The 27792-nt window shown below is 39.1% G+C and overlaps 3 protein-coding genes across 3 annotated transcripts; all 3 read right to left on the bottom strand.

Moving 5' to 3' along the window:
• Nucleotides 1–386: 386 nt before the first annotated feature.
• LOC122652861 (pentatricopeptide repeat-containing protein At1g11290, chloroplastic) lies at nt 387–3269 on the bottom strand. Its single transcript, XM_043846742.1, has one exon. It carries the CDS (start codon nt 3209–3211, stop codon nt 728–730), a length of 2484 nt encoding a protein of 827 aa, XP_043702677.1. The 5' UTR covers nt 3212–3269; the 3' UTR covers nt 387–727.
• A 1214-nt stretch (nt 3270–4483) lies between these two features.
• On the bottom strand, nt 4484–27432 carry LOC122653185 (eukaryotic translation initiation factor 3 subunit G-like). Its single transcript, XM_043847128.1, has 4 exons — nt 27426–27432; nt 19173–19176; nt 12438–12818; nt 4484–5205 (listed from the first exon to the last, which is right to left on the bottom strand). Exons 3-4 carry the CDS (start codon nt 12805–12807, stop codon nt 4670–4672), a joined length of 906 nt encoding a protein of 301 aa, XP_043703063.1. The 5' UTR covers nt 12808–12818; nt 19173–19176; nt 27426–27432; the 3' UTR covers nt 4484–4669.
• Nucleotides 16637–21566, bottom strand: LOC122653184 ((S)-2-hydroxy-acid oxidase GLO1). The gene is made up of 12 exons (XM_043847127.1): nt 21415–21566; nt 20553–20723; nt 20161–20285; nt 19090–19136; nt 18516–18593; nt 18272–18396; nt 18026–18092; nt 17867–17929; nt 17647–17716; nt 17440–17540; nt 17177–17281; nt 16637–17076 (listed from the first exon to the last, which is right to left on the bottom strand). The coding sequence occupies exons 2-12, from the start codon at nt 20687–20689 to the stop codon at nt 16885–16887; spliced, it is 1110 nt and encodes a 369-aa protein (XP_043703062.1). The 5' UTR covers nt 20690–20723; nt 21415–21566; the 3' UTR covers nt 16637–16884.
• Nucleotides 27433–27792: the final 360 nt, after the last annotated feature.

Consider the following 27792-nt stretch of genomic DNA (forward strand, 5'->3'; position numbering starts at 1 on the left):
TCCGCTCCATCAGCCATGAAGAGAATATTATACCCACTCCATTTATAGAATTTGACATTCATTTAGAAACTAGGCAACATCACACATGTGTGTTAGGTAATCAAGATATCTATAACTCCCAGCGCAATGCATCCAATCATAAACAACTAACAGTTTTACAGCTCACAGAATAGATTATCAAGAATGTTCAATCTTTTTTTTCTTTTCTCTCAAAAACTAATTATAAAAAACTGTTCTAAACTTTAAAAAAAAAATATACCCTATTTCTGTACATCAATCAACTAGCCTGGAGAGGGACTCAAGATGGAAAAGGTAATAACCATTCTGAACAAATGACAAATTGGAAAAGGAAAAAATATATATTCATGGAGATGTCTTTAACAATAAACAAATAAACAGGATATGATGAGATGACACTCTATAGCTGGTCAATCAGCAAAAATATTTATACATGCAGAAGAGATGAGCTCTTACAATAATAACCTGGAAATACATTTCTTGGTACAACATTTGCTAGATGGACTTCTGAAGTGTGAGCCGCCTGTACACTCTTGGTACTCTAGCCTTCAACTCTGAAAAACTCTGGTATGATCATCCAATTATATCTGATATCACTTAGATTCCCGAAAAATACATCTTATGCAGACGCATCATGTAAACGGAAACAGGGGAGCCAGTTTCTGACATCTATAACAGTGGGCCACACCTCTCTGATTCAGAGGAAACTTCACCAATAATCAGCACAGGAGCAGGTTCCATTCTTGAAATGGTGGAACCGGTGCATGTCCCTCACTATGATCTCTCGCCCAGTCACAAGTGAGATGTATTTGGTTGCCTCATGGCAATCACCACAAACACGGAGGTTCTTTCGGATGTGGATGGTGGTACCTGAGTTTGTATTTATGAGTGCAAATGCAATGGCCAACTTTTCACTATGGCTGTTGAGTAACTGTTCCTTTACATCATCTTCAACATCATGTATTGAATTTGTTACAGGTACATAACCTGCAGCTTTGATATCATCTACCAGCGCTTCGAGTGCTGTATATATCCTTTTGGATTGTGGATGGTCTGTGGTGCCAGAGTAGAATGTGTGGACTTCATTTCTCAACTCAACCAAACTGCAACCAGGGGTCTTTTGAAGCCCTTTCTTCTCCATCATTGTCCTCACCTTGGCTACATTATCCCACATTGAAGCATTGGCATATATGTTAGACAAGAGCACATGGTAGCCACCTTCTTCTGGGCCTAGATCAAACAGTCTTTCTGCTGCCTTTTCTCCCAACTCAACATTTTTGTGAATCCTGCAAGCACCCAACATGGCCCCTAACACACTAATTCCTGGTTCAATAGGCATCTTTTGGATGAAGTCCCAAGCTTCATCAAGCTTGCCAGCACGTCCAAGAAGGTCCACCATAGCTCCGTAATGATCCATCACAGGCTCTATGCCATAATCACTCTTCATCATGGTGAAGTATCGACACCCATCTTCCACCAAGCCAGCATGGCTGCAAGCTGAAAGCACACATAGAAAGGTTACATCATTGGGCTTGATAACCCCCCTACACATCACCTCGAACAGTTCAACAGCAGCTTTCCCAAGTCCATGTGTTCCATATCCATCTATCATGGCATTCCAAGTCGTCACATGCCGCTCATGCATCATGTCAAAGAGTTTGCGTGCAGTGGGAATACCGCCACATTTTGCATACATATCCACCAGGGCAGTCATCACAAATACATTCCTTTCCAAGCAATATCTAATGGCAAGTCCATGGATCCACTTTGCCTGCCGTAAGATAGATAAATCTGCAAGAGCAGGAATGATGCTCACCATAGAGAATGAGTCTGGTTTTATCTTCTCCCGTTGCATCTTACAGAAGTAATTGAGAGCCTCATTTACACGTCCATTTTGTGAATAACCCGATATCATGGCATTCCATGAAACTAGAGTCTTTTCCAGCAAATTTTCAAATATTTCGGCAGCAATATCTATTCTCTTACACTTCGAATACATGGAAATCAGAGAGTTCGTGACTGAAACATCAGATCCAAGTCCAATTTTGTTCAGTAATTCATGGATGTAACTTCCCCTTTCAAGATCACCCAAATCAGCGCAGGCATGCAGGGCTGCCATAATTGTAACGTCGGTGGGTTTCAACCCTTCATCCAGCATTTTCTGCAAAACGGCCATGGCTTCCTCAGAATGTCCACTTTGGACATAGCCATCAATCATTGAATTCCATGAAACAAGAGTCCTATTACGCATCCTATCAAAAACCGATCGAGCAGTCTGCACCAATCCACATTTCGAGTACATATCCACAAGAGCAGTCGAAACATTCACCAATGACGCAAACCCAGCCCTGATTACAAAACCGTGAATTGACTTGCCAATCCTAGAAGACCCAACATCTCCACATGAAGGCAAAACGGTGACAATTGTAATGGAATCAGGTCGCTGGCCTTCCTCTTGCATTGTTACAACCAACTCCAATGCTCTCCTCGCCAAACCATTTTGAGAATACCCAGCAATAATCGCATTCCAAGCAACCAAATCTCTCTGAACCATTCTATCAAACATCTTCCTTGCTTCGTTGACTTGACGACACTTCCCATACATATTAACAACCCCCGTCATTGCGAAGACATTAGACCCAAACCCATTACAGACCAACTGAGCATGAATCTCCTTCCCCCTTTTAAGGTCTGAATTATCCCCACAAGTCTTCAACAAATAAGTAAAATTGTAAACAACATGTTGCACTTCATCGTGCTTCATTCTGCTAAAGAACGCTATAGTCTCATCAATAGACGAATGTGTAGCGTGACCCTTGAGAAGGGTGTGATATAAGGCCTCAACTTTGCCTTCAATTGGATCAAAAACGGTGGCCGCAGCCGCTAAATTACCAAACTTGGAGAACAAACTGACTAGCTTAGTTTGGAACAAGTGTTCGTTGTAGAGACCGTTTTTTATTACAAGAGGGAGGATTTGGTTTAGTTCTCTCATGTCTGAGCACATTTCAAGAAGGATAGCAGCCGGGTGACAGTAGACATGAGGAGGAATGTAAGTCCTGTGAGGTTGTAGTTGCAGCAGTCGCTCAGGTTTTAAAGATGGAAAGTTAAGGATATGAGGGGATGAGGTGACTCGTGCTTTGGAGGGGCTTAAAGTGGCAGAGAGGGGCGAGAAGGGCAACAACGTTGAACCCATTTCTCTCCCGATTTTGCTCTTTGGCTTTCTGCAAATGAAGCTGATGAGTGTTAGTTGCCATTCTAGTGTCTCAGGAAAATCTGGATTTTGTTCCACTATGGGCGAAAGCAATTGAGCGGATAAACTGGGTCACCCGCTCAGAGAACTGGACATGGGTGGACCGGTCGACCAACCAAACCTTTAGATTACTGATGTGTAGTTTCTGGGTCCCATCTCAACCATATAACCCATGGACTACAACTCTTACACTTGTAGTTTCATCCGTTTCTAGAATGTAAACCAGGGATTTGGGTTCCAACTAAAAGCTGCTACTTGGCTGCGCTTCAGAATGTTAATTGAGTCGGTTTCAGGTAATTCGATTTGGTTTCGATTCAATTCAAAGAATTAAAAATATATTAAATTAATTTTCCATGACTAACTGGTATTTTTAACCGGTTTACTGTGTCTAATCGGTTCTAATCAATTTTTATCGTTTCAAAACCGAATTAAATGGTTTTACTTGTTAAAACCTAAAACCAAGAGCAAGCCAATTATTAAACAGTTTATTAGTTTCGGTTTAAACAATTCAATTCCAGGGGTCTTTAACACATGTACTCCTTACCTGCCTGCTTATGCATTCATAGCACAAGACTGTACTACTCAAGCTGCGTTATATACTCATCGCAGGATTCATCACGACAGGAGCCTTTGCTCATGGAGCGATATTCTTTATTGGAGATTATAATTCAGAACAGAATCAGGCTAATGTATTGGCAAGAATGTCTTTCGATTTGCAATTGACACCCTTAGCTGCTCTTGCTTTGCTTGCATCATGATTTTAGGTGCATTTTGTAATTCCAGATAGTGCTGGCCCATCTACTACTGGCTATGCCTAAGAGAGTGAATCTTCATAACACTGGGTTCATTTTTAAAGGGCCAATCTGAACCCAGAGGGCATGATCACTGGTTTCGACGGTGATTTTGGGAGTTGAATAGAAGATGCATGTTCCAAGAAATCCGTTGGAAGCATAACTCAGACGATGATTATGGTTCAGGTTAATACTTAAAGATATCAGGGGAAGCACATCTACACTAATGCAGATGAAATTTAGCCTGAAACTGATACTACTGAGTTAGAAAAGAGGCAAAACCAGGTGGTGAAATTGTTAAAACATGCTCGCAGCCAACCCACCAGACCAGAGAACTCGGACTTCCAAGTTATATTTATTTATTGGGCTTCACCGAGTCGTTGAGGGTTAAAGAACAACCAACGGATGCATGTAGATGAGATATAAACAAGAAAGAAATACAATATCAAACAAATTATCCAGAAATAAAGTAACAAAACAGCTCATTTCCTCTCAGAATTAATGAGACAAGCATCTGTTCTTTCCACTACAAAAACTGATAATGGTAGGAAAACTCTTACAAAGAAATTCAAATACTGCAACTGTTGTGACATTCTTGTTTAGAGACTTCCTAATTCGCCCTTGGTGTAGCCCACTCAACTCTGAGGATCAGATTGTCATATCCATAGCCATTCAGCTTGTTGATGGCTCTCTCGGCATCCTCCTTGTTTACAAAGTTCACAAAACCAAATCCTCGGCTCACGCCTGTCTTCTGGTCAACAGCAACATACACACGGCTGACAGGACCAAACGTCCGGAAGAGCTCAAGCAAGTCAGGTTCACGTGTATCCTCTGAAAGATTGGTAACCCTAACCGAATTTTCTTCATTCCTGCGCCTATCAGGAACACTGCCTCTTTCTGCAGCACCACCTCTCATGCCTGGAGGAACGTAGGCTCCCTTGGTTGCACCAGCAGCAGGAGCTGTAGTTTCTGATGCAGGCTTGTCAACAAAACCTTCAGATGGAGGAGCAAGATCCTTGTAGGGGCACCTTGATGTCCAGTGGTCACCCTTCTTTCCACATGTACGGCATACCATGAGAACAGCACCACCTTTCCCAAGCTGTGCCAAGGGGTCTCCAGCAACTTTGGTTTCTTCTGGTTTGCTCCCTGTTGTAACATACTCAAGTTAGGGTATGGATACCACATAATAATGGAAAAGACAACAGCAACAAACAGAAACTACATATCTTAAATTCTTAATAAAACCTTCAGCAAAGGAACAAAGAGTAGTTAGTTAGGATGAAATGAGCTTTTCATTCACCAGTATACACAAGCTTTCAAATATGAACTGGCAAATCAATTCTCTTGAACAAGCTAAGCCGCCAAACCAAAGAAAATAACCAGGCCATGTTAAACTCTAAATGTATACTGTGTATGCACATTGAAAAGACAGGGTTAATAGAACAGGATTCCTATCACATGTTTAACTTGCAAAATACCCAAAGCAACAATTGATGATGGTCCAAGTTTTAACAAATTAAATAATGAGAAGAATTGCCTAGGACATGCTATAAGCCACAAAACAGGATTTAAAGCATTACTCCACCCTAATGGAAAACATGTATCCTGTATTGCGCATAGTTCAAAATTTCGGCTGATTACAGTAATTTCGATATGTCCGAGACAAAACAGACGGTGAAACAAAATCAACACTATTTCACCAAAATTTCGGTGATTTTGTTTACAGTCATTTTGGTCTTAAAGAAAATGCACTTTTTTGTCGAAATTTTGATCATTTCGTTTTGGTATTTCGGCTATTTGCCCACTGAAATGGCCAAGCGAAACTCATAGGAAAAAATACATTGTTTCGACGAAATTTCGGTATTTCGCTCATCTTGGTCTGACCGAAACGGCAAGAAACAAAAAAGAGTTTTTGAACCTTGGTCTTGCGCACTCGGCAACATTAATGTAAAATGATTCCTTAATTACTTGGTACGCATGAAATTCAGAACTCAATGAACCAATAAAAAACAGAAGAAAAAAAATACCCAATTTGGAACTGAACAGCACTCCCATCAATGGCATACCCATTTTTATAATTTCTCAGCAGGGACAATTTTAACAGAGCAAGGCACAGATGTTCTAGAATCAACTGATAATATCTTTGTTGTAAAACCAGTATCCATATTTTATTCTCAACAAACAATAGTTAAGTACTAAAAAAAGAAAGTACTTCAAAAACAGAATTATTGCAGAAATATTATCACATGTGCTTTTTTGTGTGAAAAAAAGAGAAGGCACACTCTCAGAGCATAACAATTAGGTCCTCCATATAAATCTTCATATCATATAAGAGAGAGTACTGCATCACGCTATCAGCTACAGGTATAATTCGGGTAGTGTGGGTCATGATGTCATGTTGGGACCAACTGCCCAAGTGCAGCAATAGGTTTCTAGCCTATGATATCATTTGCACATGCAGTGAACATCAAGGTGCAAGAATTAAGACACCAGCAATTGAGAAAATCAAGCAGTTACACGAGCATCCGCATATCGCAGGTCATTAAAAAAATTTGCAATTCTCACCCCACTACAACCAAAGTCGCTTCCATATTTCATAATTTGACATAAGGATTTCCTTGTAAACATTGCTTCTAACTCTTCTTTTTTCCTTTAAATTTTCTCGTCCTCCGCATCAAACCACACTGCCACACTTCAATTATTGCAATGAGTGGATTATATAAGTGAACTATAACACCACCCCTTGTTGAGGGTTGATGTCTTGAATTCTGTAGACTGCGTTATTGGGCTGCGTCCTAAGGTCCATTAAAAGCCCATTGAGGAATATTTAGGGTTTACATGGGGATAATCTGGGAATTTTGTATCTCTTTGTTTCCCTATAATTTGTTGCAATGGGGGGTTATTAGGGACTTAGGGTTACTGGGAATTCCTTGTAAATACAGAGAGGCGGGAGGAAGAGAGCATGTAACCCCTTGCCAAACCACATAAAATCCTTGCGCTGTTTGATTGTTTCTGCTTTCTGTTTATTGTGTTTTCTGGATCGTGAATAGGTCTCAATTTCTACACACCACCCCCCCCCCCCCACACACACACACACACAAAAGAAAAATTAAATGATTAATTACTACCTGTTTCAATATCAGGCTTGATTTTAGTCGAACAACTACTTCATGTTTGAGTTCCAAAATCATTATCTTCCGGTAAGGAGATTGATTATTTATGAGCCTATGCATCTAGTGCTTAGTTCTCTTCTTCTTACTTCTCATTTAATTGCTCCATTTATCTCCTGCTCTGCCAATGGTGGTCCTACCTCTTGCCCCATCCAGCCTGCAAGTTATGCCAGGTTTAGGGCAGCCAAAACCTGTACTGAAAAGAACCCATTGCTATTCCCATGCATAACACACTTTATTTTCTCGCTGAGCAAACATTGTCGACTGTCGATTGAATAAAGATTGACCACCATGATTATCCATCTACAGCACCAATTGTTTAAAGATTGAATACTATGATTATCCTTCTACAGCACCAATTGTTTTTCTCTTTCTATCACAAGCCAATTCAACAATACACACTAGAAAACCTAAATACAATTAGAAGCACCTCTGTTTCCACTGATCAAGAATCATAGGCTCCTCCGATATAATAGCCAAAGAGTCTCACATCCACATCTTGTAACTAATCCCAAACAACTCAGCAAATAAACCTTATCCAAACCAATTGGGATGATGGGATTAGCTATAGTTACATATCTCACCCAAAAAGCAGAGTCATAAAAAAGGGAGTACCCAGTGCAAAAGGGGCTTCCTCCACTAACGGGTCTGGGGAGGATCATAATGTAGGCAACCTTTCCCACGGTTTGTAGAGAGGCTGTTTCCCGACTTGAACCCGCGACCACTAAGATTACAATGGAACAACCTTACCATCGTGCCGAGGTCCGCCCCTTTGCCTTTGGATGACTGATCTCCTTCAACATACAAACTCCAGCACAACTTGAGCTAAAACAACTGCTAGTACTGTGAAGTACAGCAGATTATGGCAACTTCAACACGTGCAGAGTCGGTTCTCAATTGTGATTGTGCAGTCCATAAATCCTGCTCTTAACTCTATTGTCAAAGCAAAACATTCTCTTAAATATCTCACTGCTTATGCTTGGTTGAACAGTCACATCAGAACTCACCAAGAAACCTTCAACAACAAATTGTGTGATTCTACCACAAACATACATAAATGAGCGATGCTAAGAGGACTGTCCCTTGAAAGCAGCCCCCAAGGAATCAAATCTTTTTTCATAATCAAGACAAACTTCTAGGCAGTGCTAAGGGCTCTTTTGGTTGCCCTTGATTCCAAAACAAGGCATGGTCATTGGCATTTTCAGACAAAATAGTAAAAGATCTAAAAATGCTAGCTCGACAGTCGCCATCAGGAAAATAACCTAATCGAGAAGTTGTAAATAAAGAGCACAGAAGCCTGAATAATGAGCGAATGAGCAATCAGCAAGAAATCATAACTAACGAGCAACTATGCAAACCAATGTTATGTCAAATTTTTTTTGTTATGGGTCATTATATGAGCAAAAAACTCGTCAGCGCACTTGCTCATGCCATGTGGAACATATGAATGTGTAGATGGATCAATGTAATAGAGGACTCAACACCCATCACACTTGTCTAAATTCAGTATGAAATAAGCACTAGAAGTGGTTAACAAATTAGTTTAATTTGCAAAAAATTACACAAATGCCATTTTACTGCAACAGAATCTAGTGGAATTTCTGTAATTTTGTCAATTTGAACTCAAATTTAAGACCCTTCCCTACCTATTTTGGCCTGAAACTTGACCAATGGGATGGGTCTAGTTTCCTCTATCACATAGATTGATGAACCCAATCATTGTTGTTGATGTGGTAAGTGGCAACAGATACAACAGATCAAGAACAGACTGTTCATACAAGGACCTTGTTTTCTTAATTTGACTTCTTTGCCCATGTTTGATGCTACTGCCATCCCATGTGAGACATACATATTGAACCACCAGCCCATTTCCCTTATGGTGATCGTCAAGCTACCAGAACTCAATAAAAAAAATTATGTTAAGGAGGTGACACTCTTTCCCTTTCCTTAACTAAACTTCAACCTAAACCTCTGCAGTTAATATGATCATATACCCTTTTCTCCGAGTCTTAACTCATTTTGAATTTTTGAATTCCTCAAATGAAATAATCACATTAATACACTTTTCTTACGCTACAAAGACCCATCAATGATGCTTTCTCTAACCCTGCTATGCATCCAAGGCTTCTGCAATTGCATATCAAATTTGTACTTTCAACTAAGCTAATCAAGTGTTACCCATGTCATGTGGCATTTAATACGAGGACCCAATGTCTACTATTAATATTTCTGCCTGTGTGGGACTCTCTCACCACTAGAGGACCTCTTACGCAAATAAGCTAAATGGCACACCCAAACTACAAAGCCCACAAATCAACTCTATTCTTTCTTTAGAACAAAAAACATATATATATATATATGGGAGGGGGATAGTGGCCAGGCTGTGATGCCCTGCACCAGCATGGGGGCCACCGAGAGCGCATCCAGAGGCATCCAACAAAGGTGGGATTTTTCATTTCAAGGGGGGCGGTATGGTCATTTAGCCCTTCTTGTGTCTGGCCGCAGATGCCACGCAACCTGGAAGCCTTCTTTTTACATAGATACACAGGGCATGAGGGCATGAGGGCATGATGACTTGACTTCACTCTCACCTTCCTCCGGCTTACCACCGGCTATACATATAGGATGAGGGGAAAAAACAAAGAGACGTCGCAGAGCCCCTTGGGGAGAGAACCGTTGAGAGGGAAAGAGAGAGTCATTGGAGAGTGCCTTGGGAAGTAATGCGTAAAGAAAGAAAATCGATTGGGAGAGGTTCCTAAAAGAGAGCCGTTGAAAAAGGAGATTCATTGGGTAAGATAGAGCTTGGAGAGAGAAAGTGGTTGAGGGGGAGACATGGGTTTGTGGCATTAAATGCCACATGTCATAATGCCTGCATCATGATGTGAGCAATAAATGCAAGTGATGTCATGCTTGGAAATCTTCCTCGCTGCCTTGAAAGTAATCATCCAAAGCAATGGGATTTCATTTTCTCAAGCCAACTTTGACTACAATAGTTCCAAATGCGCAGAAGAATTTGTCAACCCATTAACTAAGTGCAAAAACAAGTGAAACCACAACTGCAACATGCCAATACACGCTATAAGGAAGCTTATGATTCCCAACACCAACATCTTGAATTTAAAGGAGACTTGGGTCATGGGATATTTAAAGGAGAGGTTTTCAAATGGGACATAAAAAAGCTCAAAAATTGGGAAGATGGGACCATATCGTATTCATAAAAATCTTGTCCCTAATGCATACCGTATTAAGCTACCCGATGGAATTGGAAGAAGCCCAATATTTAATGTCGCCAATCACTATCCTTAGGAGATTTCAACAAAACCGCACCCAATATTGGGGGTATAAACCTCCCACCAACCAATCTTCCCAAAATTTTACACGTGCTTGACTCAAGGTCCATTCCCACTAGAAATAGGACAAGAATTGCACAAAACATCTTGTCTGACAGAAGAACAAGCCCAAGTTGGAAGATACTTGGATAGTAAGCACGAATTGAAGAAGCTTGATGAGGACACTTCCAACAGTTCTCTCTTTCCCCCACGACAGTTCTCTCCCCAAGGCACTCTCCGATGTCTTTTTTTCCATCCTCCCATATATATACATATACAGTCTATCATACTCTCTCTCACATGAGTTCTTTTTTTTAATTTGTTCCCTAACTATGTGGGTCCCATGTGGATGAGACCATTTCCGCACTGCCATTAGTGCAGCGTGGGAGATTCCCCCAAATTGGTGGCATGGGGAATGTGTGTGTGTGTTTTTAAACAAGGTCAGAGTTGACTTTGGAGGCATGGGAAGTTGCAGCTCGGGCTTGTCAGTATCCTAATGCACAACAAAGGCACAAAATCCATAAAACTACTAAAATTCTTCTTGCACTCACCCAGCCTTCCCCCCCCCCCCCCAAAAAAAAGCAGGATTCTCAAATTCTACTTCTCCAACTTTAGAAGCAGGAACCAAGACAAACATGCTCCAAGTGAAGATTACAGCATCATGAGCATCAACCTTGTCTTCCTCTTCCAAAAATTCCATAACTAAATTGAGCCATGATAGAGTATCACATCTTCTTTGAGCATTGGGCTACCACCTGAAAATTTTCAGGTATTTTTTATCACTCTAGCAGCCAACCGATTCTTGACAATGCCAACTAGTTTCCTCAATTCAAACAATCTTTTTGAACCCTTCCTCGACTTCAGCTTTTCTCATGGGACAACTCAGCAGTCTATTCTTTCTTGACAAGAGCAACAATCTCCTCTGGAATACTTCTACCAACAACTCAACTACCACTGAAATTCTCATTCAACTTTTCTATTCCTTCTTTTGAAATTCAAGTTTCAAGGACATAGAATTCCTATAAACTCAGGTCAGATTCCCAAACACAAAGATATGAACCTGCGAAGGTGGCTAGGCAATATATTTTGGGCCTCCCAAGATAATCAAATAAGCAATTGACCAGGTAGTAATCAGGTCTTGCCTAGGACACCAAGAAAAATAACTAGTAAATTGAATATGAGTATTACCGAGTTACTATCATATTGTAACATATATGCAAGTGATGAAAAGAAACAATCACCAATAGAGCAAATTAAGTTTAAGATTCAAAGTTAAGAAACCAGTGAACTAAAAGTCTAAAACCCATGCGGGCTCCAAAAAAGCACTAAAGAAGGGTAATCTGGTTTTTCATAAATCTGGAAAGTCCAAAATTACTTACTTCCCAACACTCCCAAAAGAAAAATACATAAGATACATGAAGGATATTAAAGTAAACGTATCTTAGTCTTGTATAATGAGAGACACAAGATATTAATGTAATAATTTGCTAGTATTGCAAGTAAAAAAGTACCCTGTGAAACCGCTTCCTGAAATCTCAGGAGGGTCCCCTGAATCATTATATAACAGGAACTTCCTTGATATAAACAACAGAAATAATCACAATCCATGCAATTTAGGATTCCATGACTAATAAGCGCACCAACAGAAATCATCAAAAAGCGAATTTTAAAGCATAGGAAGATTAGATAGTGTTCCTCTCTACTTAAAACAACCAAATATAAATAAAACAAATTTGATAAAATAGAATCAACGAATAGCCTATAAAACAACCCAATATAAATAAAACAAATTTGATAAAATAGATTCAACGAATAGCCTACAATGATGGGTGGAAAAAAAAAATTAAGGCATAAAAAAAGAAAAGGAAAGCAAACGAACCGGGAGCCCTAGGTCTCTCAAGGAGAATCTCTTCGGTGGAAACCATGGTGAGCCTGCTACCAACCTCCTCATGCACGGCGTCACCAAACTTGGGCCAAGAGCGACGCTCGAGGGCTCGCTTACTGAGTCGGGCCTTGGCAAGTTTCCGAGTCCGAGTTGTACTGGTGATCTTAACCTTGTTGCCATCATCATTGAACTTGTACTCAATTACCTTCTTCACGCCATTCTCGTCTGGCCCAATTACCATGCGAGGTGGGAGAAGGAAATCCAGATCCTCTCCGTCTTCTTCATCGAGTTCACCCCATCGAAGCTTGTTTGATTGCGGTGGGTTATACGAAGCAGAAGCCGGCCGGTCCAATGCCATCGCCATTATAGTCCTTCAGATGCGGAATCAGGGGGGGAGATAAGATAAGAAGATTGGGGAAGAGTTCGACTCGAGAGTATTTGATCGAGCTGGTGAGACAAGAACAGAGGTTCGACGAGAGTTTGGGAATCGGACAAGCAGGCTAGGGTTAATTTAAGGGATTTTATAGATAGGACAAAGAAGTAATTTGGTAGAAACACAAAGGCCAAAGTCGGTTTCACAGGAAAGTCTAAATGCCACTCCTAGTTTAGATAAGGTTAAATACGCATGCCCCCCTAATTCAACCGTATGGTATTCGGTTCCAACTCAGTATTGAAATAAAAGAACCGAGTACGGTTCCGTGTCCAGAATAGGAACCGAATTTAGATACTATTATATTATAGTATAATACTAATGGGACTGTGTTCACTACATTGGGGTGCCGGATGCGCTCCGATACATGGGTGGTGGGCAAAATGACCAGCCTACCCCTTGAATGACTGAGGTCGCCTCATTCTGTCCCATGTGTCTGGGCACAACCTGTGTCCCGGTGCGCTCCCAAGCATAGAATATCGCCTCAATACTAATATATTAATACAATATAATACAAATATATTATAGTATATATTAGAATTTATAATACTACTAAATTATAGGATAATATTATAGTGCATATTATACGGCAAGAGAACGCTACTTGGTAACGTGGCCCCTACACCAGCACGAAGCCAATGGGAGCATGCACACAAGCATCGAAGGTGAGATTTATGCTTTTCCATGGGGGTGGGGCAGTCATTTCATAACCCTACGTTTAGGCACAGGAGCCACGCGACTAGGTAACATTTTTTCTCCTATATTATAGTATATGGACAGGGTATAGGAACTATAACCAAAACGTGTAAGAACCGAATAAGAATCGGAACCGAATCAAACATGTTTGTTTGAATATCGAACTTCATACTAATTCGGTTCTTCATTAGATTCAGGATCACACCAACACTTTATGAAACCAAACTGAATAACTGATTCCAAACCGATTTACACCCTTATATAGTTATATTCATCCCGGCTGTGTGGTATGTAGAGAAACTGCGTCCTTTTTTATTTCCTTAGATGCGTGGTGGACTTGTGTGGAAATAAGTAAATCCTAACTTTGGTCAGCCAAATATCAATGTTTTTCATGGATTTTAAACTGCAAATCAGGGTAAAATTGGTTGGAATTGGTCCCAAAAACTGTAGAATTGTCCCTTAATCTGAAAACTCAGCGATTCCGATCCGCATCGGCTGATCAATCAATCTGATACTGACTTTTTGAAATAATGATTCTATCAGCTTCAATGGCGACATCGGACTTGATTCAGGCCCAAAACTTCAAACAACCTTGCACGTGATTGAAGATCTCATGCCCTATATCACCTATAGTTAAATTCCAGAATGGAAAAGTATTGGAAAATATTCTATCAGCGAAAAAAAAGGGAAAAAGAGAATGCCAACAGGTCGTGTAGCCTCTGTTGTTTGCACCAACGCAGGGCCAGAGAGAGTGCGCAGAAAGACATTGGTTTGGATGAGATTTTCAATTTCACTATAGGCTGAATAGTCTATTGCGTGCTCCTATGTCTGAATGCAAGAACCACGCATTCTTTCCCAAAAAATATATATATTTGAAAATAGCACACCAATCTCAATTTTATTTCCTAGGCTTGTTGTGGTTGCCTTGATAATTAACCTCTGGAGTTTTGGGGCCCTTGAATTACCATGTCAAATTTGGGAAATTTATCCTCCCAGTGGGCTGTGAACTAAACTTGAGAATTTAACTCTCCACTCAACACTGGAAAGGATAAAAGGATGCCATTGCTCGTGTTTTTACAGTTGGATTCTTAATAAATATGATGCACTAGGCCGCACTTGAGAGGATGATAATCCTCAAATTTGGATCTCCTCTTGACTATATGATCCACTATTTTCAATGCGTAAAACCCGTAAAAGTTGTAACTTTGACAACTGAAGAATATCAACTATGGGTTTAGGTTTTCATGGTTGGCCATCCAGAGAATCCTGTCTTAACAGCCCAAATATTTATCACACGGTTGCTTTGTTGGTGCTCAAACTTCTTAGATGTTGTCCAATATTCATGATATTTGGCATACTAAGTTTCAACCTCCTTCTTCTTCAAGCCACGATAGAGCTTGGTTAGGTGTCCAGCGAAAGTGAAGAGCATTTCAGGTCTCCAATTTTTTTTTTTTTTGGATTAAACGAAATTTATTCAGAAGAGCGAGAAAAAGCTGAGGCATCCGAGTTACACAAGGTTCGGAGCCAAGAAGACGAGTTTTGCCAAACTGACTTACTCGCAATAGTCAGGACTTTTCGGACTAAAGTATCCGCTACATGGTTGGAGGTCTCCAACAAATAGGAAGACAGTAATATAGAAGGAAGATTTGTGGGTATTCCTTCAATGCATGTAATAGAAAACTCTCCTTTTAAAAATTGATTGAATAAAAGTTCCATAGTGGGAACTTAATTTGACTTTATTGAATATAAATGCATAAAATGGTCTACATAATGGATATGGCACCTATGTGTGTCAATCGATTGTTTCATCGGGTTTTTTTTGGTTTCTTAGCAGTTTCTATCGAGTTTTATGACCAGTTCGGATTGGAAATTGACACCCCCAATTGGAACCCAAAACTTAACACATGACTAATCCACATATCCAATAGTCAATCTAACTCAAAAAAGGCCTCCTTGTGACTCAAAAGAGGTGGACCATCAACATAAATTTATATCTTGACAAGGCAATGCTGTGGCACTAAAAAGAATGGGAGGAAAAACTTCACTTTAGGATTGGGTCTTTTTGTAGTTGTTGGAAGGTCTAACCCAAAACTTTCAGGCATTAGGTGAAGTAGCTCTTCAAGTATATGAAGGCACCAAAAAAGAAAAACGAATATTTTTTTGATGAAAAAAAAAAACGAATTTAACCAATATGAAAATATATCTTCTGTAAATCTAAATATATCAACAATCTCCCTCATGTTTAGTTTTAGCATACCTAATTTTACATGTGTTTAACCAAAAAAATAAATACATGTAAATAGATAATTTAGGAAGAACAACAAATGGACATGTACTCTAATACCATGTTGGAAGCTCAACCCAAAATCATAAGGCATTAAGTGGAGACAGCTCCTCTAGTATATGAAAGCATTAAAAATCAAACTTAACTGATGTGAAACTATACCTCTAACTCCCAACATCTCAACAATAGTACGAGCTGATCTAAACTAGACCAAGTTACTTGGGATGAAATCAAACTAAGAGTTGAGCCAAGATTCAGCGTAGCGTTGTCCAAAGCTTTATAGTTGTTGGTGGGTATTGGTAATTTCCAACCAACATAGCCTTCAGCCTAGGGTTGACATGGATGAGGACATTGAACAACTTTTTTTTTGTGCAAGTCATCTGTCATATTGAAGAGGTTTTTATGGACTCAGTTTCTCTAAACACAAGGTGAAGAGAGAATCTCTTCATCCATGGGATCTAACCCTCTTATTAATAATAAGGGATGAGAATTAATGATGGCTTTCACCTTTCCTAGAATCCAATCATACCGTCTAATCACTATAGGTGCAGTGAAGAAAAACTAAATCCTTCATTTAGTATAAACTTTTTTTTAACTTTGACCATAACCATCACTCTATATGTTGGGTCAGCTGGAACTAGAGAGAAACTACCTTCATCTTATATCAAAGACTCAATGCCAATTTTAATGAAGCCAACCTCTGTAACAACATGTTTGCCTCTGAGAATTGATTAAAATATAAATTTTAGAATCTGATTATAAGTAGATATTCTGGATTAGAGATTTCAGAATGTAAATAATTTGCAAAGCTAAATTATTTAGAATCATCCTGGATTGAAAGAAAGAATATACAGGAAGGCTAGCATAGCCACTTATAGAAGTTCCATCCATAATCATTACAAAAGCTTAAATTCTTCAGAAGTATTTCCAGACTCATTGAACCCGAAAATGAGCTCTTCCAATGACATGCAAGCTGTTTAACATGTAAAATGGAACCTAACACTTACTGGATAATACGTTGGCTCAGCATTTTATAACCTCGGTGTAGGGAAAGGACGAGGTTGGTCCCACTCGGTGACAATGTGGTCACGAGTGATCTCCTTGAGTGAACGGCATCCGCTTAATGCCATAGTAAGCTCAAACTCATCACGAAGCATTTGGAGTACCTTTCGTACACCAGCCTCACCCTCAGCAGCCAAAGAGAAAACAACTGGCCTTCCAATCTGAGATTGAGAACAGTTTGTAAGGTGAATGGCATTGCTAGGGAAAAGAATAAATACCAAGGTCCATGCCACTACATTCATGTGGAATTCAGTTACTTACAAATATGCCAGAGGCTCCAAGTGCCAATGCTTTGAAGACATCTGTCCCACGCCGGACCCCACCATCCAGGAAAACAGGAATTCGGCCTTGTGCAGCTTTGACAACCTAAAGTTATCTCCACAGATCCATTGTGTCAGAATATTATAAGAAACAATCTCAAATAAAAACAAGTTTACGTAGATGTTTCCTAGCATTGAGAGGAGGAGATGCAAATGTCTCCCAGTAATTAAACTACACCAATGTGTTTAAGAAAGAAAATGCACCTCTTCCAGAGCCATGATAGTGGCAGGGACATAATCAAGTTGGCGAGCACCATGATTGGACACAATGATACCTGCTGCTCCACTTTGTACGGCTAACCTCGCTGCACGATCAGCAGATTAGGATGGTTATCTGGGGAAAATTTGTCAAGGACTCCATGAGTGTGATCAGAATATGGAGAGCATGAGTTAAAAGTTCTGATAACTTACTATCCTCTGCAGTTATTACTCCCTTCACTAGAATTGGTAATGAAGTGATTGTTTGAAGCCACTTCACATCCTGGTGAAATCCAAGAGAGAAGTTTCAGAAGGTGACTTCAAATCAGAAAATTTATGGCCCAGATTGATTACCATGCCATATTTGGTAATACATAATAAGATCACACCACCTCATTGAAACACTTCATCCATCCATTCCCACCAAACTTACCTTCCAGCTTAGAGATCGATCAATTTGACCAGCAACGTATGAGGCAAGTCCAGAATCATTTGACTGCAGGATCCCACAAACAACTCATGTATGACACAATTACATGGAAAGAAAACTATCAATCCAGATGAAACAATCCTGAACTACTTAAAAACTCACCTCATCCATCTTGCCAAGGTCCAATCCTTCAAAGTTCTTCAATGTCAAGAATGGTGGCAAAGTGAACCTGCAGGACAACACATAAGAAGGCACCTAATTCTCGGGAATCTGTAAAGTAACTGGAGTAAAATTTTATCATGCTCATTAGTTTTAAGATCTTGAAACTCCAATCTCATAGGCTCACTTTACTTGCTCAAGTGTCTGCACAGCTCAGTCATATTTGTGCCTATCATGTTTCAGTCGTACCTGTTTTTGATATCAGCCTCTCTGCGACCAAGTCTTGGAGTATCAACAGTGAGGGCAATGGCCTTAAAGCCAGCTCTTTCAGCCCTTCTCACAAGTTGTGCAACCACATTCCTGTCTTTGTACACCTGAAATATAAGCGGAACAGTACTTGATCACAAAAGATAAGCATCCAATAGTCCAATTATCCAACCAACAAGAAAAACAGTCAAAAATAGATCATATAAAAATAAACACTGAAGCTTACATAAAGCTGGAAAAAGCGAATTCCAGGTCCTGTGGAAGCAACCTCTTCAACACTTGAAGTAGCCCACGAAGATAATGTCTGGATGACATAAAAATAAATCAAATGTGAGAGAGTCTCATACAAGTCATACAGCATAATGGAATCACCTTACAAAATGTTCAGGAATTTGCATTCACAAATAAAAAAAACAGAGAATTGAAAACTGGTAGGACAGTATCTAAGGAAAGAAGCACGGAAATATAAGAAATATAGAATATAATTTTTATGGACAACGGTTGGTGTGCAGGATTTTATTATGATACATAGACACAATATGGAACTTAGCACCACCAGTGAGGTATAAATGAACACACCACCATATTGGGGTTAATGAGTAACCACATTAAGAAGTTCAAGATTCCAGTACCATTGATGTCCTCTATTTATGGTATGCAGAAAACGTTTTTTGATTGTGTTGCATCAATACAGAGGAAACAATGTTGGTAGTCGGATCTATGGTATTGAAAGCTGCAAGTCTGTGAACTAGCTTAAATAAGATAATAAATTACAAGAATAAATAGATCAGAAGTCAAACCATGATTGTGCCAGCTGCTGATGCTGCTCTAGCTGTTGCATACTCTCCTGCATGAGAATTTAACATTTAGTTCAGTCACAGAATCGACTACTTGAATACCTCCTTCTGCTATATCAAATCAATTAGATTAAGGCTTCACAAAGTATTGAGCCACCCAACTTAAAGATCCTACAGGAAATATATATTGCACTCTCAAGGTTCAAGATTCAATGTAGCACTCAGAAAATATATCATGAGTGTCCAAAAATTCAACATAAACCAATTTTAGATTCAAATGATACATTTTTACAATTGAATTAGATTCAGAAAATACATTGATGAATCCTCTAACTCAATCAAAATTTATATTACAAGACTTTCAGCATCGCTTAAGAATTGAGTCAGGTTACATTGCATTTGAGTAGGGCTGTAAACGGATCGGATTCGGCTCGGATAGTGTTATATCCGCATTAGCATCCGATTAGCTATCGGACGGATTCGGATAGTGCTAAACGGATATGGATACGGATACGGATATTTTATCCGTTTACATGTAAATATAGCTTTTCGGATAGCTATAGCCTATCCGTATCCGCATCCGTTTAGCTTTCGGACGGATTCGGATAGTGCTAAACGGATATGGACACGGATACGGAAACGGATTTCGGCTATTCATTTACACCCCTACATTTGAGTGACTCAGTTACTTCAACAACCTGGAAGAAAAAATAACACCTTTTCACATTCTCTAAACTTTTAGAAATTCAATCACAGTGAAAATATGATCGAATATGAAAAACACCCTATTTCTTATACTAAAATAAGTTTCAAGTCAACTTAAGCAGAACATTTCTTGAACAACAACTCCTACCTAAAACCAAAACAGGCCCTCAAGATGTATCCCAATCAGGCCAAGACTCAGTTGATCGAACAGTGGATAATTCCAGACACAAACACACAAAAGTAAAATCTTACAATTATATCATATCATCCATGTAATAGGACTAGCCTTGAGCTGAACTGGATACAGGTATTCATCATGTCTCATTTCAAGCTTGACAAGAGCAATATCTTAAGGAAACAGGGGAGTACCTTCAGGATGTGCCATTTTTTGCATGGCAGTCGGAGCAATCATAATGGGCATCGATATCTTGAAGCCCAAGACAGTAGTGGTCATGTCTATCTTGCTCACATCAATAAGAATACGAGGTCGAAACCTATTTTCAATAAACAAACATGTTAAAAAAGAAGTGCATCAACTAAGGAATCATGGTTAGAAACGGCAGATACTAAGGGGGAAAAAAAAGCACATGAATCATCAAAAGAAAAATGGAACGAGAAACTGTCCTCGTCTTTTTTTCGCACAATAGAGCATGAAACAAAATGAACTTTGGGAAACAATAAACATCAAAATATCCAAAAAAATTAAGATAAAACATGACTGTAACCAATAATATCTTGGAAAACCTAAAAGAGAGAATTACAGAATCTTTGAGAAAGCAAATCTGTTCTCCCGAAGAGTCCACTGGTCCTCTGCACCTGATGCATAGTAATCGTAAATCATCTTTGGCAATTTCTCCTTTGCAATGGCCTCATACTCGGAAACATTAGTTATCTCCATCTCTACAGTTGAAAGTGTATGCTCTTCTCACAATCTAAATTCAATAGCAGAAGCACGCAATTCAGATCATATTGTACCCACAAACACAAATATAATAAATCAATAAAAACGAAAACAGGATATCATCTGATGTCAAATTTCTGCCAAAACCTACAGGTTTTTAAATAATCTAAACTCTGATGATTTACAAACACTAAATTACATTAAAATTCTGCAGATTCCCATCAGAAAAATAGGAATGCTGAATCTTGGATAGCAGTCAGATAAAATCTACTTAAGAACAATGGAATAAAGAGTCTGAAATAAATTTCTACTACAAGTCATCATCAAACTCAAAAGAAAAATAACAACCATGTAATTCAAACATCTGCTTTCACTCATAAACCAAAATAGATGAATCAGTGATATTGAGAACAAATTTTTATAAAACCCACGTGCAAGAATCAAATTCAGATAGCATCCACATGTTGAAATAGCAAAGCAAGGTCAGCAATCCATTCCTGTTTAACCCACGACTACAAAGACACAATCTACATTTGAAATCCACTCAAAGCCATGTAGTTGGAGCAGAGACAAGCTCAAGCAAATCTCAGGCCAAGTTTAGATAACATTCACATGGGAAAAAACACGAACAGATAGAGTCTGGTATCAAAAAGACCTACTAAATAAACAGCCTGGAACAGTGGAACTGAAAAACAGAAGCAGAGCAGTAGGGATGAATATACCTTGGCTTCCTTTGCCTAAGCAAGGGAGTGTACGAGAGAAGTTGTAGATAACCAGTGGAGAGCGAGAGTGAATGTCTGAACTCTGAATGAAGAGAAGAAATGGAATAAGTACAAGCAAAATGGGGTGAGGGAAATATTGAGAGATTGAGAGGAAAAAGAGAAATTGGTCAGATGAAGACAAATGGGGTAGGGATTTTTGGGTGGTATTGAGATTTTACTGTATTGTGGATCAGTTTTTCGAGGTGGGAAATCGAAACCGCATCTTGATCATGTCTATACAGTCGCTTCTCATCCACAGACGTCTTCTTATGTTCCACAGCGTTAGTTCATTATCAAACCCAGAAAATAGCAAAATGAAAATTTTTTAAAAATAGAAAAATGTCTCTTTCTCTGTCTCCATCTCTCTCTCTCTCCCTCACAGAGTCACAGACACTGCCTTCGTCCTCGCCAATCCATGCATCATCCAGAGAGAGAGAGTTCTAAATTACACCTAGACAGTCTTTTTGTTTAACCAGAATAGTCATGGAAATCATGGAGATGACGTGGCTAGTCCAGACTTCCCTTAGATGGATGATTCCCTAAGTTGGAATTTGGAAGCATTCAAGAGAAATGGTCCCATGGAGCCATCTCACGTAGGATTGCGGATCTGGCTCTCCTCCAGCCGTGTCGAGCCCAGTAAACACAGGGGTATAAGGTACTAAGGCAGGATCGGAAATGGATCCTGTCCAGCCGCCAGCCCGGTGAAACGATTGAAAAAACAGGGGTGGGATGGTCATTTTACATGTGGGTCCCACCTAGGCCCACTTGTAAAATGACTATTTTTTTTGTCATTTAGTGGGCTGGACAATCAGTTCCCGCCACGACTGGAAGAGAGGCAAATTGTAGGATTGCCATCCTCGGTTCAGAGTCTGAACCATGGTTTTAGTATAAGGTATTGACATAAATATTGGTCACCATAAACAACGATACATATCGGCAGCATCGATCTGATATGGGATAAAGTTCAATTTCTTTCCTAAAATATAGGCAGCTGTTGTTTTGGTACCGAATCAATTACCACTCTTATTTATGAGATTTTTTTCTTTTTCTTTTTTGGGTGGGGCTGGAGAAATCGCAAGAGATCTTTGACATGGCTGGAAAATTATGTTTTAAATTGCTAGAAATTTATTCGTTCCCTTCATAGACCCAATAAAAAGGAAATTATTGTTGTTTGAATATCCACAATTGAGTGTTTAAGTAGTGAATGAAACAATAGTAAATATGTTTTATGGGAAAAAGAACCCTGCATGGTCATGTGGCCCCTTTGCCTAGACACAACCCCCTCTGAAATAATCATCTCGCCGTCCTACAAAATGAAAATCCCCATGGACGATGTCCCTGTGTGTCCCTTCACATTGGCCAGCGTGTTGGTACATTGGCAATGTGACCCGACAGTGTTCTTCTTCCCATGTTTTATTTAGAGATAGAGAGCATATAAGAATTTGGGTGAGCATCCAAGCTTATTTTAAAGGGAATGTCTGAACGACAGCTTTGTGGGTGTATTTAGAACTTGACACCTTTTTTTAATTATCCATTGTCTTATTTCCAAAGGGTTTTAAGATAAGGGTATAAAAATATTTTCAAAAATACTGTAAAAGTGACATTACATTATGTTGTTATTAAAAGATGTCATTGTTATGCACATTTCGAGTATACATATGAAATGATATTATTATCCTCATTAGGGAAAAAATATTGTATATCATACTTAAAGCGCAAAAAAAAAAAAATTACAAATTTGTTGATATCATGAGAAATTTAAATAAGAAAAGGACAAGTTTCCCTCAACTACTCGGTGAATGGATTCCCATCATCTTAGGGTTGACAAAACCTTCCTAGGTTTTAATATTTTCCCAAAATACCCTACAATATGCCTACGTGTATCTGAATCCATCTCGATGAATGAATTATCATACTGTCGCTAAAGGGAAACTCAATCAAAAAGAAAATCCCTATTTTAAAATGAGCAATTTTACTCCTAGGTTGAGAAACTTAATGGGCCAAAGTGCAATTATGCTAAAAAAATTATAATCCGCAAATTCATGTTGGGAGTTGTCAACCAAACATACCTTAAATAGAATAGAAATGAAAAATAATAATAATAATAATAAACTTTGACAGAATTAATTTTTTTTAAAGGAATTAAAACGCTCTGCCAAGCACGTTGCACGCCGAGTATTTTATATCCTAACATATGGTGATATCCCCGTCAATTATCTTTAGGGTAAAGTACATGTACCCCCTAGAATGCACCCAATATTCCTCGTACCCCCTTAAACGGCTCAATATTCCACGTACCACCCCTGCTTTACACCCCAAATGCCATTTAAGTCCACACCAGGTATTAAATGCTATAAAATGACCAAACTACCCTATCTTCTATCTTTTCTAAAATTTGAAAAGACCTAATTGCCCTGACCTATTTGTTAAAATTTGAAAAGACTAAAATGCCCTCATCTTTCCCAAATCATCATCTTCTTTTACATACTCACCACCACCGCCACCGCCACCGCCATCGCCATCGCCACTGCCACCACTATTCTTATATGATCTCTGATCCTCAATAGCAATAATCTTCGCAGCACCTGTAACACAACCCATAAAGTGGCAGGAAAGAACATACAGTGGTTGTAATAATTGCAGTGGGAAAATAAGATTCTTCACCCCTCCAATAAATGAAAACCAAAAATCAATAAGGAAACCCTAAATCGGAAATGCAGACATTCAAAATATATTTAACAAATTAAGAAACTAAAATTATAGCCTCTCTCACACTCAAGCGAGCGAGAGAGAGAGAGAGCGAGAAATTTAATTAAATCAAACGCGAATCCAAAAAAAAAAAAAACATAATGGAAAAAACGAATAAAAGGTCGAAACACAAAACTAAAATCATTCCAAAACCTAAAGATCTGCATCTTTGATGTTCGAAATTCCACAAACATCCAGGTTAATTGATACAAAAGAATATAGAAGGACATACATTTCAAAATTAGAACCAGAGATTCAAGAACGCCAACTCACGGGAGACGCCGTGGACAATCCTGCCATACGCCAAAACATCTTGACAGGTGCAATTGAACTTCAGAACAGTCAGCAGGATATCCCTGAAACTCAGATTTGAAAATCCGACAAGCCAAGAAGCTCCAGAAAGCCTTCAAACGGAATCCTCTGATCTCCTAACAAAGAAGTAAAAGACAATACAGAGGACAACCCAAAGAGGAAACCCTAGAATTCCAACTCCTTGGGAGGATTCCTTCTTCTCAGTGACTCAGAAAATAAAGATCAACGGTGGGACATAAGAGATTTGGGGATGGTGGTGGTGGTGGTGGTGGTGGTATGATGTAAAAGAAGATGATGATTTGGGGAAGATGAGGCCATTTTAGTCTTTTCAAATTTTAGCAAATAGGTCAGGGCAATTAGGTCTTTTCAAATTTTAGAAAAGATAGAAGAAAGGATAGTTTGATCATTTTATAGCATTTAATACCTGGTGTGGACTCAAATGGCATTTGGGGTGTAAAGCAGGGGTGGTACGTGGAATATTGAGCTGCTTAGGGGGGTACGAGGAATATTGAGTGGGGTACGTGTACTTTACCCTTATTTTTATTGGTATATCCGTACATGACTGGGTAAGTAGACGTATGTCCATGACATTGCATCCTATACAGTATTGGTGACCGTTATAAAAAAAAGAGTGAGTTATCTGCCACGTGGCAAGTTTTTTTGGTTTTTTTGGGGCCAAGGGGGTGGGGTGAAACATGGCAAGTTAGGTGGGGTGCAAAATTTATTGACAGATATGTAACAACTTCTTTAATTAGGTGTCTAAGTTTAAACTCATCCAACAAATCTAAACTGGCCATATGATTTGATTTAAGACCATTAAGATTGTGTTTGGTATGCATTTTAAGTTGTTTTCGCATTCTCAAATGATAAAAATAGTTCAAAAGGTTGATTAAGCTTTTTTCATTATAAAAAAAAAAGGATCACCTAGCAAAATATCACATGTGACTGATTCAAGGATAACATAACTATCCAAAGGTTGGATTTGCCTGATCAACAATTTTATAGGTGCCTATTGCAATAATAAAAATCCTTTTGTTGTATTGCAGGGTGTGCGGTGCACATCCTACAACACAACAAAGATGAAATGTGCCAGTGTGACACACATCGCCATTGTTGTGCCGTAAGATGTGCATTGCACACCCTGCGGTATGGCAGAGGATCCGGACTCCTAGCACAATTGGTCGTGCCTTGGAGATCGTTCAATGGCCAAGGGTCTCGGTCTCAAAATTTGAGACCCCCTTCCTCAGAATGAGGCTTGACTTGTGCCTCACTCCACCCTAGAGGTTCTACCCTGCTTCCTCCTTTGACCCCCTCACGGGCTGCCCCCTTGGCACCCAACTAACTAATCTGACCCCTAATGGGCATTGTAGCACAATAAAGAAAGAAAAAAAAAAAAACTGTTTTTCGGATAAAAAAAATAAAAGTTTATGAATAATGTTAAAAAAAAAGACACTTCGTGACACATAAGAAAATGGTATACGGTGTCTCAAATGTATGGGTGATTGTTCTCTACTTGGGAGCGTAGGCTACGCCTAGACACATGGGACGGTCATTTCGGCCATTCAAGTGGGGGGGTCATTTTGCCCACCTCCCATGTTTCTGGACGCATCATGCGCCCCCGACTCAGAGAACATTTGGCTTAAATGCATATCTGTCTAGGACCAAGTCTCTTCATTGTCCAAATTGATTTGTGCATTAAAATGAAATCCCATCCCCATAGCATCTCTTTTTTTTTTTTTGGGTGCTGAGAAGATATCTAAATTGATAAAAAGGGAGAGGATTCTCTAGCAAGAGACATAAAGGAGTGCACTAACGATGTGCAATAGAATGGTTTCGTACATAATGGGGCATCAAAGTCATTTCATGTGAAGAGAGAGAGGTCCTAGGCTCCTAGCACTAAGAGAACCTTTGGTGTCAAATTGGGTTTGGAAATGGTTCTTCAAGTTGGTTTTGCGATCGATTATTAAATGGGATAGGATGGTTCTGGGACGGGTATCTCAACGGATCTAGAAACGAAAACCTAATAAAGAAAGGACTAGAGCCAAAAACACTAGAATTTGTTTAATATAACTAATTACTTATCTAGTGATAGTTAATACTTAATAGTTAAAATAATATAAGAATTAGGGAAAAAAGATCCCAGCACGACGGACAAACGCAACGGATTAATCTCATCCATTGATTATATATACTATGAGATCCTAACCATTCAGAATACTTACCTCATAGTCGGTAATCGAGCAGACGAATTTAAAAAAAAAAAAAAAAAAAAAAAAACACTATTGAAAAATCTATTGCGTCTCTTCTGTGTTGGTTTTGGGGAAAACCCTCTTTCCGACGAACTCCTCCTTCTCCAATTGTAAACTCCTCGTTATAGAATATCAAAGAAATCTTTACTAGTGGTGGGAAACACCCTTATTTCCGGTGATTCTTCTACCTTCTCCAACCATTTCAATGTTGATATATTAAGGTCAGAATCTTTCCTTTGTTGCTCTCTCTTTCTATCTGGCTCTCGAAATGGGGGATATTAGGCGTTCCCGTTGCACGAAGAAACAAATCTGCAACCAACGATTAGGGGAACCTACGATTGAGAGAAACAGAGAAGGGTTATTTCACTTAAAAACCCTAAAAAAAAATTAGAGATAGAGAGAGCGAGAACAACAAATGGAGGATATTGGATGTCTGCTATTGAGACCTCTCGATCTCCGTCAATGGCGGTTAGAGTCGATCAAATGGATGATATTGGGTCTATTAGGTATTCCCACCCCCAAATAAATCTGTAACCACCACCTCTGAAGAACTAGGATTTTGGGTCTTCTTGCTGTCCGAAGAAAACTTCCGCCAGGGGGGGGGGGGGAGAACTCTACAACCACCACCTCTATACAGGGATTTCAGTCTACTGATGACACCACTACACAAAGAAACTTTTTGGCGAAAGCAGAATGTCTTTCGACGAAAGCAGAACGAAGGTCGAATTTTTTTTGGGGAAGAAGAAAGTATTTTTCATAATCGGAAATAAAAGGTGGTACCGGTAATCTTAGGATAATCACTACATATACCATGAAACAGTTAAGAACTTAAGATTGCATTCATAAGAAATCAACACTAACATTAATCCGTCGTGTTTAGCATTGCGTTTAATGAAGATAAGGGTCACAGTCACTCTAAGAATTATACTGTACTTAAAAAAAAGTAAGGAATATCAATTATTTTTTAATTGTTATTACTTATTAATAAATACTAATGAGGATTGAGCTATTAAGTTCTCTTTTTTTTTTG

This window comes from Telopea speciosissima, chromosome 2, assembly GCF_018873765.1.
Source record: "Telopea speciosissima isolate NSW1024214 ecotype Mountain lineage chromosome 2, Tspe_v1, whole genome shotgun sequence".
Taxonomy (NCBI): Eukaryota; Viridiplantae; Streptophyta; class Magnoliopsida; order Proteales; family Proteaceae; genus Telopea; species Telopea speciosissima.